The sequence below is a fragment of the Acanthopagrus latus genome, chromosome 18 (assembly GCF_904848185.1).
Source record: "Acanthopagrus latus isolate v.2019 chromosome 18, fAcaLat1.1, whole genome shotgun sequence".
Lineage (NCBI taxonomy): Eukaryota > Metazoa > Chordata > Actinopteri > Spariformes > Sparidae > Acanthopagrus > Acanthopagrus latus.
This window is the reverse complement of record NC_051056.1, coordinates 21,867,429-21,883,523: the sequence shown is the minus strand read 5'-3', so window position 1 is coordinate 21,883,523 and position 16,095 is coordinate 21,867,429. Positions and strand designations below refer to the sequence as shown.

The 16,095-nt window shown below is 41.8% G+C and overlaps 1 protein-coding gene across 1 annotated transcript in view; it reads right to left on the bottom strand.

Annotated features, from left to right (window-relative positions):
• Positions 1-762: 762 nt before the first annotated feature.
• The window catches only part of LOC119007925 (neuronal acetylcholine receptor subunit alpha-7-like), a 40,552-nt gene continuing 25,219 nt past the window's right edge, over positions 763-16,095 (bottom strand). The window contains exons 5-9 of the mRNA XM_037077893.1: positions 7,747-7,994; positions 6,648-6,842; positions 5,929-6,015; positions 3,296-3,405; positions 763-2,576 (exon numbers count right to left, since the gene is read on the bottom strand). Coding sequence (XP_036933788.1) covers positions 1,956-2,576; positions 3,296-3,405; positions 5,929-6,015; positions 6,648-6,842; positions 7,747-7,994 — 1,261 coding nt within the window. The 3' untranslated portion in view covers positions 763-1,955. The remainder of the gene's footprint in view (positions 2,577-3,295; positions 3,406-5,928; positions 6,016-6,647; positions 6,843-7,746; positions 7,995-16,095) is intronic.

Below are 16,095 nucleotides of genomic sequence, written 5' to 3'. Positions count from 1 at the left end.
TTATTTGGCATAATGCTATGAATACACAACAGAGCATGCTTTATTTTTACTCTATTCATCAGGGTGCACCGAAAAAGCTTAGTCATTATTGTACCAAGAAGCCCCCTCCCTCCATATTCTCTCCCCACAGATGTATCAGAGTCAGTTTAACAGAGAATAAATAAACTTTTATTGACATAGAGAGCGAAAAACTCACACTTGGAATAACAGAGAAAGCGATAAAGAGACCAATGACTGTAGCTATGATGGAGAGGTGGCACTAAACACTAAACAACTTTTGTTGTGTGAATCAGTCACTTGGCTCCTTCTACAAAACATAGACGAAACATAATGACACTGGGGCCTTTTATAAATCTACAGTATATTCTCCAGTGATATGGGGGGCAGGGTGAAGTTTTCCTCTTGCTGTCCCGCCTCGAGCCACCAAAGTCTGTGGTGTCAGAGGGTTAAAAAGTCACATGCCTCCTCATCTTCAGTGACCACATACGTACAGTGAAGTCGGACAAAAGTACAAATCCCTGCCATTTTATGGAGGTACATGAATGTTTGGAGTTTTTACATTTCCAACAGTTAAATCAACACACTGTACACTTTAAAATAAAGCGTTTAACTATACTTTACAACAACATCTGTGCATCTTCTGTAGCCGGCCAACGCCAGCACAAACAAGCCAGCACAGACCTTTTTGATACAATATCCTTGATGTTTCATATATATACATTGTCCCAGCTGTTGTTATTATTTCTATGTTACAGATTCAGCTAAAGTAAAACAGGTGAGACAAAGTGACAAAGGGATTCTCTGTTTATCCTCAGTTATGTAATATCCTGTATGTATAGCCTACTGACCAGTTGCTATCATTTAATCCACTCCATCTCTCTCTCTTATGGTTTAAACAGACCATTATAACCATACACAAGCAATGTTTCAAAATGACTGATTTCAGGAAAAAACTGTTTATTCCTTTCTTTTTAGACTTTGGATACTGACCCCTATTCAGTAGCCGGCCAACGCCAGCACAAACAAGTCAGCACAGACCTTTTTGATACAATATCCTTGATGTTTCATATATATACATTGTCCCAGCTGTTGTTATTATTATTTTTATGTTACAGATTCAGCTAAAGTAAAACAGGTGAGACAAAGTGAAAAGTGATCCTAAACTTGCGTCAATTGCTCTGTTGATCTAAAACAAAAGCAAAAATGACAGAATTCACAGTGAGACATCTCATCCTAGTCACTAACCAAACATCATTACAGTGATGGTACATCGTCAGAAAAAGTATATTACGTCCTTATCGACAGTTTAGAAAGTGAACAGTTGGTGTATGAGCTCAGACTGACGTGATAGTACATACATTACAGGACTACAGTAGTTAGGATGATTGAAATGAACTACAGAAGCAGTGAGGTGGACCGTGGTGCTGTTTTTTTAATGAAAAGTGCAGATAATACAATGATATTCACACTGTTTCAGGGTAAGGAGACATTTGCAGCCACATTATTTCCCTGTTATTGATATCTTGCTCGATATGTAAAAAGAAAACCTATACAGCTCTCTCTTTACCACCCCAGTAGGTCCCAACCTTTCTCTCCCCAGTTTGCAGTCTTTCCCTCTTCTAAATGTGAACAACTGACAAAACACAGTAGGACATGAATGTATGTTATATTTTGAATGCTCTAATGCCTCTATCAACTTACTTATTTTTTTAATACTGTACTGAGTACTGTGTTTCCTGATTGGTTCTGTTAACTACATGATTCAGCAGCTTGGGAGAGCTGCAAGGCTTTATTTACAATGTGTCTCATAAAAAAAAAACTAAGTGGCTCATCTCCTTTCCAATACGTTGCCCAAACTGTAGGTTGGGGACCACATACTGCCCTCTTCACTATCTCCTCCCCCCTATCCACTTTCCCTTCTTCATCCATAATCTCTCTATTGCTGCTGTGACCAGCTATGTGAAGTCCTTTGAAACAGCCTCTATGAAATTGGGTGCTGACATGAGGATGGTGAAGGTGCAAATGATGGAGAAGAGAGAGAAGGCCACCAGGCACAGCCGGTCCACCACCGCTGCTGCAAACTTCCACTCGCTGCAGACGGCCTCAGCCTGGTCCTGGTCTCGGAACCGCTGAGCTATGTACGACACCTCCTCCAAGATGCGCTGGATCTCTGGTGGGGGGATGCTGATGCCCATACCCCCTCCACCTCCCATCCCCAGGCCTCCAACACTGCCAACTCCTCCAGGTGGCTCAGCCTCATCACTCGGGGTGCCATGGGCACGTCCCCCTAGTGCTACCCCGGAGTCGCTAGAAGGTGGACAGTGTGAGCTCTCTATGGGGTGGTAGTTGCTGAAGTAGAGGCTCATGGAACCGTTAGAGGTGCCTGTGGGGCAAGGAGGGCAGGAAGTCTGAGAGAGGGGAACGCTGAGGCTTGGCAGGTTGCCCATCTCTATGGAGCTGGTGCTTGAGTGGTGCTGGGTGGCATGGCGGTACTTGTAACCAGGCCGCTTGCGCTCATCGCCAGGTTGTTTCATACGGAGAAACCAGGCACACCAGTTTAACAGAACCACCCGAACCTTAAGGGAGAGAGGTAGTGTCAGTGAAGCACACGCAAAAAACACATTCATACAAACGTAGGCATTTGTGCTAAATGTTACGTATGGCAACATGTGGCAGCAGATACTTCGGTATCATTTGCCAGATGGCAGCAGGGTGAACAGACTGTGGCTGGGGTGGGTGTTGTATTTTAGTTTCCTTTGGGCTCTCTGCGGACGTCTCACTTCACCGATGTCACTGATGCTCTGTAGAAGGGTACCAAAGATGTTCTGGGCATCTTAATCACCTGCTGGAGAGACTTACTGTCCTGGGCCTTGTGCTCAAACTTTGCCAGTTTGAGATGTTTCCAGTCAGGACACTTTCTACTGCCCCTCTGTAAAACTTTACCAGAATTTGGCTCTGGAATTTAGTTTCTGTAAAAAGTATCTGTGGTCTGTTTGAGAAGAAGTCCAATATCAAATTGCAGAGTGTGGTTCTCAAGCCCAGACTGGTACATTTTCCAATCAGTTTCATTGGTGAGATTGTGTTGTGTTGCTGAGCTGTAGTCAACAAAGAGCGTTCTGGTATCGCTGTTCTAATTCTGAAGGTGTGTGAAGACTGAGTGGAGGGCAGTGAATATGGCATCATCTGTAGATCTGTTGCCTTGATGTGCTTATACCTTATGTACACATTTGAGTGCTAGAATTGTTATCGGGAAGGGAATGTTATCGGAACATATCGACTTAAATAAGTCACTTACCCACTTGGGCATCTTGCCTCCATGAGGGTCATGATGGTGAAACTGCAGGACTATAACTGTCACCACCACGGACATTCCCACAATCATCATGGTGCTTGCGAAGTACTGGGCTGCAGAGTACACAACAAACTGTGTTAACATGCTTTTAGTTTTATGCATTTTGTACCTTGTTGGAATATTTTTTACCTTTTGAACTCCCTCTTAAACTACCCCATTGTCTCATTTAATAAACATGTACTTACAGGTAAAAAAAAAAAACATTCAGCTTAAATTAATTCCCAAAATGGGTTGATTTCACACCCACATGAAAGGAAAGCCAGTCTGATCAGTCGGTGCAATAGGTTATATTGCCAAGGGGAGAAGATGTACACTTGCACTCTAACAGTAGAAATAAAATCTGTGCAAAAATTGTGATAAAACAGAGAATAGGGGTAAACAATCTAAAAAACAGTAAGAGAGAGAGAGAGAGAGAGAGAGAGAGAGATTAGTGCTGGTTCAGGAGGAATGTTTTCACCCACAAGGGAAACAGAAAAGAGAGGAGGGAAGCATTAACTGAACACTGTTCAAACACACACACACACACACACACACACACACACACACACACACAAAGTATAACTGAGGGTCTGCCCTCCTTTTTCTTTCTTCTTGGTGACTTTGAACAAAGAGCTAAACTCAACTACAGCTACTGCGGTGCCAGCAGAAGTCAAACTTCATGTGACCTCATGAATTCACATGATCTAACCTTTGTTGTTGGGATCACAAAATAAAATATGGAGGGTTAATGGGGAGGGGGGTGCTTAAGCAAGAGGAAATGGATCAGAGAAGAGGTGAAGCAGAAAATGATGAAATGTAGAGTGGAGGAGAGAGATGAGGTTATTTTTCAAACGTTAATAAACAACGAAAAAGAAAGATGAAAGGGCTCAAACTGATTTGAAAAGTTGTTCCCCTTTTCAACTCAAAACAGGTTTGCTGTGAAGAAAAGCAATGACATATTTTGTGGACTGCTGTACAAAACTTCACCCAACTTTCCACTGGCATGGGGATGAGAAGATATTAATGATCTAATTTTCATTTTGGGTGAACTTATCCTTTATGCAAGAGGCAAGAGGTGAAGCAGAAAAGAATCAAATGTAGAGTTCAGAGGAGAGAGTCCTGAGTGCTTTGTGGTTGGTCATTGCTCACTTTGGCTTTCTTTATGGAAAACTGCCTAATGATTTGAATATGTCAAAACATAATGCTGGGGACATTCAGTCATGAACCACAGTGATGATCAGGGCTGAACTAATTTAAAAATGAATTAAAATTACAAATGAACCAAGCCCAATGGTCTTGAACCAGATAAGAAAGGTCCAACTGAATTAACTCAAATGAAACGAGTGGCCCTCATTTGGTGATAAAGGGCTGATGATAAAAGACATATGGCCTGATTCTGGCAGGCCTTGTTTTATATATTTACAGTCCAGTTCAAGCAGCCACAATAACTCATATCAGCATTCGGCCACAGCATTGTAAAGGGACATGAGTCATTTTAACTAGGCTACTAAACGTGTCCCGGCTGGCCTTGTGTTGAGGTCAAGGGAAATAAAACATAACAGATTAATCATGCTACTGATGAAGCATTTATCAGGCTTTTCTCTGCGAGGGCAGTTATCATCGCATTGATGAAGCGGCAGCCATGTTCAAGGATGACCAAACATTATTTACACAGGTAGCGTACAGCTGATATGTACAATATATTTCACTTTGAGCGAGCGAATCTGATATCACACAGTACACACAGGATTGCAGTTGTAATTCAGAGCATGTAAACACACATACAACACATACAGGACTGATATCTTCTCAGCCTTGTGAGCTCTCGGTGATGAATTACAAGTGTTAACCCGGTTAACAAGTCCGGCTCTTCACTTGCTCTGGAGAACCTCTGAAGTCTTTCTCTCTAACAACTTTAGCCCTTGGCCTCTCCCTCCCCTCATCCATTATTTCTTCTTCTATCCTCCTCTCCTTTTCTCGCCTTCCCAGCGGAGAATCAGACATTTCACAGCCTATTAATGGTGCTGACAGCTTTTAGTTCTGGCCACCACATTTACTCCAGGAGCGCAGTGAATGATGTATAGGCGCCCTCAGGCTACTCAAACCAGAGTCCAGCCACACATCGATGTGGGCTTTTTTAAAATTTATTTATTATCTTTTAGGCAGCTGTACAGTAAATCGAGAGGTCAAGCAGTTCCGATACTATAAACGCTCAATAATTAATGTGTGTTTTAGATTACCGGTGTTTACAGTAAGTGCAAGAAATACTCAGAGGGACAGTTAAGATATAACCATGGAGTGGTCAGTAATGTCTGTGTGCTGACAGAATCGATCGCTACTTTAGTTTTCTAAGGAACCTCTTCTCCTTTGCACAAGAGGAAAAGTACAGCATCAGATAAAGCTCCTGGAGATATGGCTTATCTGATATCACCGTGTTACAATGATCATCCTGGAGCAACATTTATTTTGGTGTCGCAGGAACAACACCAAATGGTCGATGTCAGATTGTGCGGTGAGATAAGTTGCTTCCATCCTGGTGATTCTACACCCATGCACATTAAACATAACATGTAATAACAAACATGAATGTGACCCACCGATGAGAGGAACAGAGTCAGACGTCGCGGGCATGATCTCTGCTACCAGAAGCATGAAGACGGTTAGCGAAAGGAGCACAGTGATGCCTTGGGACAGAGAGAGAGAGAGAACATGAGCTTATACATAATGATGCGATCAGGGTCACTGGTGTATGAAATCAGTCCAGTAATTACTTATGTATCTAATCAGTTATGTTCTCGTGACTGCAACCATTTATCAGCTGCCGGCTCCGCTAACTCATCCAAGGTAGGTTACAGCTCCAGAGATCCCTCAAGCTCTCTGACTACGTAAGTGGTGACTGCTCAGCCACAGACGGCTATTCATCAAATCTCACCAGGCACAGATAGAGCTCCAAAAATGGAATTCATGGCAAGACTCTTATTTTGAAATTCAATTATTCCAGGGTGATTTGACATGCATGTATTCACGGCTCGCTGCATGATTCATAAGGACATGTTTGTAGACAAATATGCCGGCACACACATGTGAATATGTGTGAATATGTGCTTCGATGTGTTTATGTATTAGTGTACAGTCAGTCATGAATGTGTTTGTATGAGCTGTGAACACCATCAAACTAATATTTGCATATTGCGTGTGGTGTTTTAACATGTCATTCCTGATAGCTTTGATTCTTGTCCTTAAAAACTGTACTGAACTTCAATTACACAATTGTGTATATGTTTTGTAGAGCACTATGTGTTTAAGCCCTCCTTACCCAGAGAAATCTTTTCTCCAGAGTCTGCAGGTAACAAGAAGACCAGCAGGGCCAAGCCAGAGATCAGCACACAGGGAATGAGCAAATTGAGGCCATAATATAATGTCCTGCGTCGCATGGTGACTGTGAATGTCACATCGGGATACGGCTCCTTACAGCAATCGTAATACAGCTCGTTACGCTTGGCTGGCACACCTGAGAAAGAGGCAAACACATACAGGTCACGTAGAATTGCAGACAACAAATTGTAAAAATATCGAATATAATTAACAATGCATGAAGAACACCTGACGAACTAGAGAAGGCAATTCCTGTAAACTGATGCCAAACTGCATCGCTGGCTATAAAAATAAAAATTTACCAATCATTTAAAAAAGATGTAAAAATATTTGAAGGTTTGTTGTAAAGCTGAAGCTAAACTGAATTACTGGCGTTTCACTTTTTTATTTCATTTGTATTTTTTTTTTATAAATAGCTTGACTGATGGATCTATATTACAAGCTGGGAGATAAACCATCTCGAAGAAGAAGACGAAGACAAAGAAGAAGAAGAAGAAGAAGACGACTCGAATAGAAAAGAAGTTAAATTGGTACCAATATTTAGGAAAGTGAGAACTTTGCCCTGCCATTATTGTTGAAATCGCATTACAAGTAAACAATTTAAAAAGCAGGAAAACTCAGCAGAATCATTTAGTGTTTCTGATGGCTGATCTGTCCCACCTTGAGCTCCAACTCTGGGGATGTGGTGTGCTTCTCTCACATATGGCCTAGCTACACACCTGCCAGTGTGTCAAACATTCCTCTTGCATGCCATCTGCTGCTGTCTGACACCCACTTCCAGCTAACCGTCACCTCAGGGGCACAGGCACTGCTACACCGTCCCAGCTGGAAGCACCCCACTTGGGAGGGCTTCCAAAAATTCTTCCCCTATTCCAGTTCATCTAGCTACAACCATCCAAATGGTGTTGTGAAATCATTTGCATAAAAGTTATGTATTTGTCACAAGAGGCTGGCAAGGCCTGAACCATTTGGGGGAAGCACAAATATGGAGTGGTTTCATTTGAGAATACACTTAGTGAATGACAGTCCGACTCGCTTACCCACGAGGTCCCACTCCCCGTTGGGTATGTATGTGGATGTGTCCACGTCCAGCATCTGGAGGTCCAGCAGCCAGCCGTTGTGCGTCCAGGAGCCAAACTTCAGGTCACACTTTTGCACATCGAAAGGGAACCAGCGCACGTCGATGTAGCAGGTGCTCTTCAAGATGCCCGGGGGAATGTACTGGCAGTAACCCGAAGCATTCACCAGAACATTGGTGTGGAAGGTGGCGTCGAACCGCTCGTCTGCACTGAAGAGAGAACAACGGAGAGCGATGTGTGTGTGAGTGTGTGTGTGTGTTGCCAACATTTTCATCCTCTGGCTGTGACACAAAGTTCTGGCACGCTAAAACATCTCTTAATTGCCTTTTTAATTGTTTTTGACATCATGCACCGAAACCACAAGCTGGCAATTAGTTCAAAATGGGTTTTGTCAATTTGTACCATCGCAGAGAGATGAGGACTCCTAATATAATAACCTTGTAAATGAATGTAAACTGTGATGAAGGAAGTCACGGAAGGGTAATTTTGTTATCTTTGCTTGTTTGCTCCAATCAACAAGACAAATTAAGGAATGGAAAACGTATTTAGTCAGAAGGAGAGGACATTAATTTGAAGATCATCAACCGATTTGCATGTAAAAAACCTGCGGTAAGTGATTTTCTTGGCCACTTGGGAGCAGCAGAAAACAATTATCATCACCTTTTAAGGTGGTACAGAAAAACTTGTTGGCAATCATTTGGTTGTTCACACATCCAGCAGTTACAAGGACACAATACTTTTCTTTTGTATCCACGTTTTTAGAGCTTTTTATTCTATTTAATTTGAAAACAGCTGCCTACTGCGGGCCAAAACTCATAATGAGAGCAGTGAAAGTGAACAAAACCAGCAAAGTTGTGGACAACAATGAGCTAAAGCTCAGTATAAAGCTCTGTAGCTGTCCCACTTTATGCTAAGTGGAAGAAAGCCGTGAAGTGATATTCATACACCGAGCCATCTGTGGAACGACATCCTGCCGCTCCAGTTCTTCTTCCCGCCTCACATTCACAGTTAAAAAAAATGAGGTGAGATCCGGGGTGCATCGAAATTAAATATTCACCTTCATTGCTATGCCAAAATATGCAGTACCAGGACCCAAAATCAGTGATTTGAGAAAAACACCACAGATGCCTGCTTCGAGGCTCTGCAACTCACGAGGTGCTGAGATGATGTAAACGCAGCAGTGGAAAGGTTCTGCGTGAGTTTAGTTTGAAATGTTCAGAGTTTTGTGATGGATTCGGCTTCACTTGGAATCTTAAAATCCCACAAAAGTCGATGAAACCTTTGAACAAATTAGAGTTTGTATTCTTTCTTCAAGGAGCAAACACTACCATTGGGAACATGCACTAACCCTAGATCTGTTCCAGCTCTAGCCTCCAGTTGAACTCTAATTAAGTATTAACGAGCAGCTCCTCTGGTGTCGTTTAGAGTGTGAACTGCTAAATTAAGTGCCCGGGGCAAAGTGTGAACTTTTAGTGAATTTAGGCATATCTCTCCTCCTTGTTCAGTAAGTGGCCAGAATTCTGTTATTTCTTGTAAAACTGATTCTCCTCTGTAGCAACTGGACAGAAGCATCATCTCTCCTCCTTTTCATCATTACTTTTTAATTATAACATGCGACAATTTAAGTTCTGTATTGAGGCCAGTGCATGTTATGCATTGTAAGTAAACACAGTTTGTCATTGTGCTATTTTAATTGTGGATTATCCTTTTTCCCTTTGACCGAGACACTAATGTTGTTTAATTGAGTGTCTTAGTTGAAATTCATCTGGATTTACGTAGCTCCATTTACAGTTACATAACAGGTTTCTCTTTTTCTGCTGTCATCATCAGCCAGACGAGGAGTTTAAAAAAAAAAAAAAAAGTTATTATCTCTCAGTTACTTCACTCAGACTTGACATGTTTGCTCATGTTGTATTTTTTTTCCTCACTTGTTGACAGGCTTCATGAATGTAACTGAAAATAAATGTCCAGAGGAGAGTCAGAAAAACAATCCTGTAACATTTAAGTAACACAAGTGTTTATAAAATCTTAATCTGCTTTTTGATTGACCAAAAGGCAATAAAAGCAAAAAAGCTTAAAGTTTGCATAACACCATCTATAGTACAGTTGTCAAAAGTATCGATACTTTTTTCAATACCACATATCAATGTTCAGTCTCTCTTAGTTACACATTTGAGTGTATGTATGTACAGTTTCAAAAGTGCCAAAGTGTTAAAGAAAAGACATACTGTCAGATTTTTCAATCTGACACTACACAGGTATTAAATGTGCAATAAATATTTTGGTTGTAATCACTCAAACTTTTTCTGTACAAGCACAGTGTGAAGGCTGTCAATAAAAAAAATGTTATACTACTATTGTATTAAAGGTTAACACAATAAAAAATAATCAAAATAAATACAAATTGATGATAGCATCCTTCCCAGGCTACTGTAGCTGGTTAATGTTCGACTATCAGTGTGTTGTCAAACATCTAGCGAAAACAGCTGTGTTGAGGACTTCTTTCAGCAGTAGAGACGGTTGGTCAGCTCCACACAAACGGTAAAGTCAAAAAGAATATGCTTGATATGCTTGAAAACTCCACAAAAAGAAGAAAACGTTGTCAATATTTAAATATTTACACACACACACACAAGCAACTTTCTTTTTGAGGACCAGGCAAAATGACCTCACAAGAAAAGTGGGATTTCAAGGGTTGGTCCACACAAGCATAGCAATACCAACACACACAAAAACACACACACACGTCCTGTATTTTAGGCCACACAAAAGCCCACTGTAGAGCTGACAACCCTTTTTCACTTTGCAATCTACACAACCCACACACTGAACTCTACATACATCTACAGCATACAGGCATTCACAATACACCTAAACACACGCACACAAATCAACACACACACACACAATGACATTCCAAGTGAGAGAGATAATGTCAGTGTGTCTGAAACAGCCCAGAGCCTCATTCAGCCCCCAACAAAGGAACATGCGGCATATCTTAACAGAATTTGTGGACAGACCTGTTTTATTTGTCCCTGCCTTTGCACAGATTGAGTGATTTACCTTTTTTTTCTGGGGGTTAAGTGTCGTAATATATTTCTCTTCTGTGTGTGTGTGTGTGTGTGTTTTGCTATCAGCTGTAGCTCAGGTTGCTGTGGGCAGGGATGAGTGGGTTGGCCAAGGCGGAGCTGCACGATGAATTATTCAAGTTTTGCCCTCGCGGTGTCTGAAGGTGCGCGCCTTCCTGCAATCAGCGCTTACATACATCACAGCAGGGTTTGCCTCGGAGTGTGTGTGTGTGTGTTGGAGAGTACAGATTGTACTGTTATACACGTGCAGGAAAAAAATATAACAGCCAGCTATAAAAGAGAGATTAGATTAAGCACATAAGACAAACTGTTTAGAAATACTAAAGAGTGAGAAAAATGGTTTTCCAAAGTATTCAAATATATTTCTTAATATGTCTACTTTACTGTTGCGTGCCTCCAATTAGAAATGTACTGATGTTTAATCAACAGTTTTATTTTTAATGAAGCTAAGACACATTCTGTTAGAATAATGGATGTTTTGCAATGTACATATTCTAATTAATAAATATGCTAAAAACTGGACAAGTGATAGCCCTGGGAGAATAGGGCTGTGTTTGTACAATGCATACTCACACACACACACACACACACACACACACACACACACACACACACACACAGACACGCACACACAGACAGAGTGGAGTACTTTGGACAAGTGAGAGTGGGGCAAGGTGGAAACAAAAACTGACAGACAATGACAATGGTGGCAGTCACAGGTTCCTGCACCATGGGACATGAGTCACCAAGCTTTCCTCTCACTCACTCAACACCTGCTGCTGTCCTCACACACACACACACACACACACACACACACACACACACACAACTGCAAAAGAAGAAAGCCAACTAAAGAGGGAGTCAGAAAGAGAGTCACACAGGGTGCAATAACTTATCATGTACTGATAAAAATATGTAGGCACGCACAACAACATTGTGCATCTTTAAAAGACAGCAATTATTTTTGCTCCTAATCATTTGTCAAATCAGACACATCGGAGCAAAAGAGAGCTAACAAGTTTGGGTGAGCTAACACCTTCACTTCAGCCATGCACAGATGACAGCTACACACACTAAGTGCCTGACAGGACTGCATTAAGCAGAGGCCTGACCATCCATGTACAGATCCCAGGAATATAGCATTCACCTAAACAGCCTGAGGGACTCCTGACATCAGGCAGTGTGTCTGACAGCCTCCAGACTTGTGGTTGTTAAAGGAAGTGGCAGGCAAGAAGTACAGTTTACTCACAGTTTATAGGGGGGATGTTTTTTTTACCTATAGAGGCAGAGCACATGACTATGTATCTTCAAGAGAGAACGGAGGGCATGAAATCATTGCATTGGGTTACACATACTTGTATGAAGTGTAAATATTTTATCCTTTTATTTGTGGACCAGTTCAGCATTTAAATTGAGGCTATGTGACGAAGACAAGCACCCTGTGAGTGTCACTGGGTGCTTTTGTGCTTTCTTTGGGGCTTTTAGATGTCATCAGGCACTCAATTGTGTTTGGGCTCCGGGGCGCTCACCTTCGCAAGTGAGAACAATATCAATAGGACAGTGCTGACTGTACTGATAGTACTTGATATCCTCAAACTTCACAATAGTACACTCTCTAAAAACACACAGATGGTGCGGGCACCTGCTAATTTTATCAGCTCACTGATATTTGTTTCCAATTCAGGCCATTTCAGCTCATTTTATGGACAAAATATAATACATCTATTGTCAGTGTACAAATGAAACCTAAATCAACTTTGCAGCTTTCGTACGAGATGCTATTAAAAAAACATTAAATATGGACGAGTTGAACAAAAAAAGGAGAAAAAATAAAAATAGCGATCATAAAAATAGCAACAATAAAGTTGAGTAAAGGTAGAACACAACCTTTTTTTTTTACTGTCACATCTTCTTCAATACATACTAAATGCACTTTCAAAAAAAACACACCAGTACGAAAGACAGTGTATATTTTCTCTATGTCCATATGTCATTTAAGTGATCAGAGAAAAGTCCTCAAAGCTGCCCATCTGTTCATTCATTCAACCATCCATCCGTCCAGAAAAATTATAAAAACATCCCTCCAACTATTCATTTATTCGATTAATTCCCCTTTCATCTTTACGGCCTGTCGCAGCGCTCCGTCTGTGTTGTGCGTCTCTCTTTCCCCGCTGGCAGAATCAGGATTCTGTCTGTGGTTTACCTGAGTTGGACGTCCTTCATGTGCCTCATCGATCCCCAGTCAAGTGAGACCATTGACTTTTCTCCTCTAACGAGAGAGGAGGTCAGCGGCTCACGTAGCTGTTTTCAGATCTGGATATTCTTTATACAAACACAATCACAGCAGCTCGTGCTTGCCAGGCACACACATTCAGAACAGACACACGCACACACAGACTGTCGCAGGCAGACAGGAAGGAGCCAACACAACGTTTACAGCTGTTTCTCAACGATGAAGTGAGAGAGTATTCAATCTCTCTAAATTAAAGGACAACTTCAACAATTTTACACATTAAAGTGTCTTTTTCTTGGGGAACACTGTGAAAAAGTGGTATAAACCTTTTGTAGGGCCAGATTAAGCTACATCTGATCCGATAAAATTGCCTCCAGTGATGTCACTCAGTGGCTAAGTTGCATTGTGGTTAATGGAGGCTCCAGTTTTAAGAGGAAGAACAACGAGTGGAATAAAACAGGTGATATCTCTGGTTCTGCTCTTTGTTTTTAAACTGTCCATAATGAGTCCAACAATGTTTTGAGGCACTGTAGATCAGTGATCATCTGCTTTTCAGAACCTGAAATTTCCATAAATAAACAACAACTGCCACATAACGTGAATTGACGGATTTCAGCTGTCAATCACATCACAAAACATTTCTAAATATGTTGAATAACAAATTTTTCCGCAGGCAGGATGCATGGATTTGGTCCGGATGGTAAAATCCATGACTCCATGCGTGAAACAATATTATGAGTCAGTGTTTTCATGTAAGCTGAACGCAAACGCTACCAGAGGTTTCACACTGAGATAACATGAGCTGGGTGACTCATCACAGACTCTTCTTTGAGCACATTGAATGCTGAATCGACATCTGACCTCGGCCCTCCTCAACGTCATTAACTTCATATTAAAACAACAGAAATGAGTCAACAGATTTACGACGAGCGCCCATCTGAGCAGCATGCTAATAAGCCTGACTGCTATTCAACGGCAGCGTGTTATTGGCTGCACACTGATGGCCCACTGTGTAATGGCGCATGTTACGCCATTACTGTCTGTAATTGTGTAACAGTGTGTGTGTGTGTGTGTGTGTGTGTGTGTGTGTGTGTGTGTGTGTGGTGGTCTGGTGTAGAGAGTGTTTGTTTGTAACATATGTGCATCTACGTCCACAGATATTTACTGTGTGTTGGTGAGACGAAAGCTCAGAGGTGTGTGGTGTAATAAGTCTGGTGTGTGTGTGTGTGTGTGTGTGTGTGTGTGTGTGTCTCCAGCAGTGATCCATACTATTGCTGAAAACTGTAAATTGCAATCTTTCCTCAAGGGGCATGTAAACCCTGTGGCTCAGCTGTAAACTGAATCTTTCCCCCTCGGCTTCACTTCACTGTTCATCTTGTCCAACTTCAATGAGGTAAGCAAGAGTCTCAGGCTGAAAAACAGCAACATCAGCAATGTTGTTTTTCAATTTCCCAAACTTCTGTATCAGACATGTATGGCTGCTCTCAACAGGTTACGATGAATGCGTGTCGAAATCCATCTGAATTTCAGACAAATCACTTAGCTGGATTTTAGGGGACTCAAGGGAATTCTCCTAGCCCCCCTCATCTTTGAGGAATTTCATGAAACCATTTCCTCGTGGTTGGTTTTGGTTATTCAGTGCACAACTGCTTGCCGAACTTTATCATCTATCAGAGTGATTGCTCAAATTCTTATTACAGTTCTCAGTGTGTCTCAGCCCTTTATCCTGTGGAATATCTTGGTGCAAAATGTAATGCAGATATTCATGGTTACCTTCAGGATCAACAAGATTTTTATCTTGCACCTTGATTCTTTTTCATTCCTTCCTTTAGTTTTTCCAAAACTGATAAAAACTTCCATGTTGTTTTGTGCTACAGAGCAAATGCTGGGGTGCTAACACGCTCAACTAAAATGGTAAATACAGTAACAATAGCTCCCAAACACATCAATTCAGCATGCCCGAACACAGCCCCACAGAGCAACAACCAACAACTGCTTTCTAAGAACTAGGACAACACGTGAGACTCTGGACACAAGCCCATGTCTCAAGTCCTGTGTTTTGTCCTCCTTTGACTCCAGAGCAGCATATTTTTTTTCCTGGAATAAATAAAACACCACAAGTAAACATAATCCAGGCAGGATTTATGTGAGCTCCGATATAAATTTGGAAAAGCAATTCAGTACTATCTAAAGTCATTCTTTTGTTAAAACCGTGTCGTTTTCACGTGTGAGCAGATTTGAGCAGGTAGCAGAGCAACATAACAGCACCAGATACGGGCAGCTTGCGAGACATAAACAGCCTGTGACAAGAGGGAGGGAGAGTAACACGCTGACACCTTGACAGACAGAGACAGGTAGATGGGATGATTTATCAAGAGGAGTCGGTGAAGGCTGGGAACGGTAAAATATGGGGAGAAACAGTTGATTGAATAGAGTGAATTATAGTGAGACAGTGAGTTATGAAAGAGAGACGGGGGGAGACGCAAATAGAATGAGATGAGGAGAGAGAGAGACGGGATGGATGATGGAGGGAGCGAGGGAGGAGTGGAGGCAGAGGGTAAATGGCAGAGACAGGGTGAGAGCAGGGAGATTAGGGTGGGTAATCCAGGCAGGTCTAAAAGCTGAGCTTTTAAAATTTGGGTTAATACCCCAAAACCTTTGTTTTGTCCCTGTGTTCCTGCGTCGTGCATGTTTCAGTGTGTGAACTGGGGGAGAAATACAGGCACGAGGCAAAACATCTGAGACTCCTGAGATCTCCATCGCCGAACATCAGTGAAGACCGGCTGTCCAACTACCAAAATCTTCCTCCTATCTGTGTCATCTTCTTCCTCTTTGTGACTGAATCTGTCCATCTCTTCATATTCCTCTCCCCTCTTCCTCAGAACCGACCATCCGTCTCTCACTCAAGCATGCAGCCGCAATGCAATTAGTTGTTTTTTGGAGAAGAACTGGCCTACATTTTCTAATTGACTCGAGAAAAAAGCCTCG